The following is a 5,558-nucleotide window of genomic DNA, read 5'->3' on the forward strand; positions in this document are numbered from 1 at the left end:
ACTGACACAACGTTTTTGAGAAGTTTACGAAATAAGTGTCCGAATACGTTACAATACCATATGTAAACACCGCATACATATATTTATTCCAAATGTTTCTATTGAATAAAGTGTAGAGACTTTATTTTAACGAGAATTTTATGTCAGATACATGCAGGTGTTAGCAGTACTTAAGTGAAATTTTACGTCAGACACATAAAATAAGTATAACGGTATAAGTATCAGATGGAAACGTACCATTAATGAGCACTATTGATGTCGTTTCTTAACACCTTATTTCCACCCTTCGCTACTGCTATCTATAGAAACTGTTGTCCGAGATAGTCTCTTTGGTTCGGTTAATTTTTCTTTGGATTCTTATGTGCCTGGTTCATACAAAATATATGACAAACTAAAGATTATCCAAATCACTGACTACCTCATAGTTCTATCCAAACCAACCCGCTCCGCACAACACTCGGTTTTAATCGAGCGGTCACGAGGCTATACGTTTAGATGTGAAACATCACCAGTTATTTAAGCCTGCTAATATCTCAGGAGCAGATGCGAAAGACTGAGGTCGCCACGCACTCAAGTGTTATTACATAGATTTTCTTATATGCGCCCATGACAGAAATGAACACGGAGAATCAACAAAAACAAATGATTTCAAATAACTTATATAAAATATATGTTATAAACATAGCTAAATCGTAGCTATGCTCGTATAGCTATAATCGTATGCTAAAGCATAGGCGAATCCACTTACCCAGTCAAGAATTGACTGGTTATCTCCAATTGCCATTGGACATCAGGAAGGAACAAATATGTGTGTCTACACTTGGTGGAGGCATCCCTCTTTCGTTTCCAGGTCTTTGACGCAGCATCCAGCGTCATTTGACGTATTATTCGAATCCAAATCACTCACGTATTACCCTAACCTTTCCTAAAATATGCATTCAATTTTATGTATTTTTCTTCCAGGATCGCAATATAAACATGACCAATATAACGGCTGAAACTATGTCCCAGTCTGACAGTAACTATGCAAATATCTCTGAAAGTACAAAGCATTCATTGAAATATGATGATGCAGTTGGATCTTCTTATTCTCAACTCAGCTCAGAAAATCAGGTATCATTTATATTAATTCCTTATTTTCCAATGTTAAATTATATCTCTGTATTCAACCTCAATCGGCATAGGCCAGTGTTAATGCGTAGGTAAGCACCTATCTAGCAGTGGCGAGGGGTGGAGGTAGGCTGTCAAGATTTGAAATTAATAGTGCACACCATACTTTGTCAGTCATACTTATTTATTTTCAATGAACCAAGAAGACAGTTTGCAGATGGTGCCGGCTAGTTTTTAATTTTAATTATACCCTGCGCAAACCAAACGTTAATAGTATATGTATGCTATGGGCGATACAACAAAAATTGTGCACACCGTGTCAGGCATTTTTTCCGTTTAATTAGGAATATGATCGTATCGGCTAGTTTTTTTTAATTCATTAAGCCAAACCCTAACATACGTATTTTTTTTTATCAAAGTCTATAATTTACAGGTGGAATTGGTTAGTTGCCTCGTGCCTTGTGAGTTGCGTCGTAGTTAACCGTGCCTCAACCAAACCATAATAGTTTTAATATATTGTGGGCGATACGACAAAATTTTGTACATCTTTTCATTTATACTTATTTGTTTTCATATATTAATACTTTCGACCGAAGGTACTTGATAGAATTTGAATTTAAATTCTAATGGATTCAAGCTCTGTACTATTCCATTTAAGTCGTTTTTTGCGACCCGGGTTTCGCCTTTCGGCATCTTCAGGCGTCGTGTACACTCACCAAAGGCAAATACACACTGACAACGAACACCCTTAACTCTACCTTATATAGTAAGTCGATACAATAAAGTAGGTAAAAACTCCATTACCTACCTATTTAGTCAGAAATTACAACAAAAAATACAATAAACAAATTATGAATAGCTGAAGTAAAAAACCTAATTAGTAAAAACCCTCTCTTATTAATAACAATACACTGGACAGCATATTATTATAATAAATCGTCAAACCTAATAATAGGTCAAAATTCTTTATAACAATAAAAATACTACACTCAAGAGGTGTAAATCGTCAATTCTAAGAAAAAATAATTAATCGAGTTAACTATGAGATATTAGTCTTTAATAATACTCTTTTCAAATTCAAATTTTTAAAACGAACTTTCAACGATTAAACAAATTGCTATTAACAACGGTTATGAGGAGTCTCTTATAGACAAACTTTTAATAAAAAAGAAAATAAAGTTAGTATCTAAATTATTATATAAAGGTATAGAACCTACCATACCGGTCATTGCTAATCATTGGTGTAGATTAAGTTATATAGGTAAAACCACAAGGGTGTTCGTTGTCAGTGTGTATTTGCCTTTGGTGAGTGTACACGACGCCTGAAGATGCCGAAAGGCGAAACCCGGGTCGCAAAAAACGACTTAAATGGAATAGTACAGAGCTTGAATCCATTAGAATTTATTTGTTTTCATTGGAATAAAAAAAGATTGTTGATTCATTTTTTTTTTAATTTATTAAGTCCTACTCCGTAGATAAACCATAATCGATAAAAAAAAATTATCTATAAAATACCTTAAATTGCATATGGTTTAATAAAACTATTTTAGAGACGATTGTTAAGTATTATCTACCACGGCTAAGATTAGGCAGGTCGTAATTGAATTTAAAAACTAGCCAGCACCCTCTGTAAATTGTTATTGTTTTGGGTGCACTATCTACGTCGAATCTCAACAGCCTACCTCCACCCTCCACCCTTCGCCACTGCTATTTAATTTTTGACACGTCTCGTATAACGTTTTATTCCAAAAACGATGTTATGTGCGCTTGTGCAGTCTCTTGCCGCCAGCTTTGATATTCATTCTAGATTCATTTTAGATTCTTATGTAAAAATATGTTTTAATGGTTATTAGTTGAGGAAGAAGATATTCTAGCATTGCAGTCAAGATGAAATCACTTTGGAAGGGTGTTAGTCATTACTCCTGTCGCTCATTGAAAATCGTCTCGACTGGGATAATAGTTATTAATCAAAACTGAGCGCACCATCATACTGTGCTTCATTTGGCAACGTGTGTTTTGTGAATAACGACAATTCCACCTGGACGTATTCGACATGTTGCAGGCGAGACGAGTTTAGATGTTCGTGCCGGCTTAGTGTCATTTGAAAGTAACGATATCAACTGGTTAATGAGTTGTCTGCACTCCCAAAAAAATCTCACACCATTCTACCTTCTAACTTACATACAATGACATTAATATAGACGAAGCATCTGGAAAAAATGACACTAGCTTTTTTGTCGGGTCTGCCGAATTGCATAATCTGTTCTTACGCATTACAATAAAGGTGATATTGCTACAAATTTTCGATTCTTTTTGTCGGTTCTGCCGAATGGTTCGGTTCGAACGGGTTCGCTCAAATGAACATTGACACTAGAAAAACTGTTCTAACGCCATTACAATAAAGGTGATATTGCTATAAATTACCTATGCCTGATATCGCATAGTGGAAATTGCGTGACGTCTACCTATATATGTGCAAATGTCGCTATGCACGCATTTACTTCCTAGCTACTGTATTGAGTGCGTTGTCCATGAATAATGTCATTGCTTATATACAATGTATTTACGACTAGCGCTAGAGCAATATTCATGTATTCTTTGGAAATTTTAGCGCTTTTTTTTAAACTAGTACAAATTTAGCTGTAGGCTTACGCGTCGGCATATAATGTCGTGGGTCCTAGGCTCAAATTCTGGGTCCACAAATACACACATTGTTTTTCAATATGTATTTGAGTCAAGTGTATGGTCCTAATAGGTTGTAACATCCATTTCTTGTAAAAACAATCTGTTTATACAAACCTCTAGCCTGTGAAAGCCCATATGACTTTATTAGGATCGAAAATGCTAAAAGAATCTATCTATATAAAAATGTAAAGAGCGAACGACCTAATTCAGGAATCTGGTTCATATACTACATCTCCTTCACCGACGATATAGAATGCTAGGGTTTATTTAAGACATAAAACTCTCGGTATTACTACTTACTCCAAAGTTTTGAGAACATTTTTTACTTATTTATTCACCGAATCGGGCTCATTTATTGTTTTTTTTAGATTTCTTCTCAGCGATGTGAAGCAACTTACATTGGAAGTCAAAATAATGAAATTCCACTGGCCAACATGGTAAAAATCGATAATGTTGATAAAGGAGAATATCCAATGAAAGGAGTGGAAGACATGGTGGCTCAGTATTCAGAAATAACTATAGATGAACAAGACATAAAGACAGAATTGCAGACAATGTACGCTTTGCCGAAAGTTATTCGAATCAAGCTAAAAAAAACAACATATTTTCCACGTAATTTTGTTTGCAGTCACTGTTATGCAACATTTGGATCTTCAAATTCGTTAATAAAACATATTTTGTGTGTTCATTCAAGGGATAATCATCTCAAATCGCACAAGAGAAAATATACTGTTGTAAAACCATATCAATGCGATGTTTGTTTGAAAATATTCTCGTACCAAAGCAATCTAAAAATGCATAAAAGAACACATACTGGTGAAAAACCATACGACTGCGATGTGTGCTCATCCAAATTCTCGATGTCTGGACACCTCAAACTGCATAAAAGATCACATACTGGTGAAAAACCATATACCTGTGATGTATGCTCATCTAAATTCTCAACGTCCACAAACCTCAAAAGGCATAAAAGAACTCATACTGGTGAAAAACCATATGAATGCGATGTTTGCTCGTCTAAATTCTCGCAGTCTGGTGACCTAAAACTGCATAAAAGATCACATACTGGTGAAAAACCATATACCTGTGATGTATGCTCATCTAAATTCTCAACGTCCACAAACCTCAAAAGGCATAAAAGAACTCATACTGGTGAAAAACCATATGAATGCGATGTTTGCTCGTCTAAATTCTCGCAGTCTGGTGACCTAAAACTGCATAAAAGAACACATACTGGTGAAAAACCATATGAATGCGATGTTTGCTTATCTAAATTCTTGCAGTTTGGTGACCTCAAAACGCATAAAAGAACACATACTGGTGAAAATCCATATCAATGCGATATTTGTTTAAAAATGTTCTCGCGAAAGGGTAATCTAAACGTGCATAAAAGAACACATACTGGAGAAAAACCATATACCTGTGATGTATGCTCATATAAATTCTCGCAGTCTGATGCCCTCAAAATTCATAAAAGAACACATACTGGTCAAAAGCCAAACACCAGTCAAAGTTTACTAAATGATTGCATGATGATAGAAACATGCTAACACACTATTATTACAACACTGAGTGTGTTCTGGTTCACTCTATATCGTGGTTATTTTTAATCGATAGTTATTAAAATGTTCTCACAAATTACGAGTAATATATTATAATATTTATTATTTCGCAGAGAAACTTCTGCCGAATCTGAAATGCATCTTGCTAGAATAGTTGTTAACCAGGCTTCGGTATTGTTTCGGAGGGACGAAGTGCTGAAT

General features: G+C 35.1%; 1 protein-coding gene across 1 annotated transcript; it reads left to right on the top strand.

Moving 5' to 3' along the window:
• The first annotated feature begins 4,229 nt into the window (after window positions 1-4,229).
• LOC147077061 (uncharacterized) lies at window positions 4,230-5,345 on the top strand. Its single transcript, XM_085940982.1, has 2 exons — window positions 4,230-4,351; window positions 4,490-5,345. The coding sequence occupies exons 1-2, from the start codon at window positions 4,230-4,232 to the stop codon at window positions 5,343-5,345; spliced, it is 978 nt and encodes a 325-aa protein (XP_085797108.1).
• The last annotated feature ends 213 nt before the right edge of the window (window positions 5,346-5,558 follow it).

This window comes from Rhyacophila brunnea, unplaced genomic scaffold (genome assembly GCF_057557595.1).
Source record: "Rhyacophila brunnea isolate RB1 unplaced genomic scaffold, BYU_Rbru_1.0 scaffold_13, whole genome shotgun sequence".
Classification (NCBI taxonomy): Eukaryota; Metazoa; Arthropoda; class Insecta; order Trichoptera; family Rhyacophilidae; genus Rhyacophila; species Rhyacophila brunnea.

Excerpts from the sequence above, each read along its gene's own strand:
- LOC147077061 (XM_085940982.1), top strand. The coding sequence starts at position 4,230 with ATGGTAAAAATCGATAATGTTGATAAAGGAGAATATCCAATGAAAGGA. Across the intron at positions 4,352-4,489 it reads AAGACAGAATTGCAGACAAT|GGATAATCATCTCAAATCGC; the intron begins GTACGCTTTGCC and ends TGTTCATTCAAG.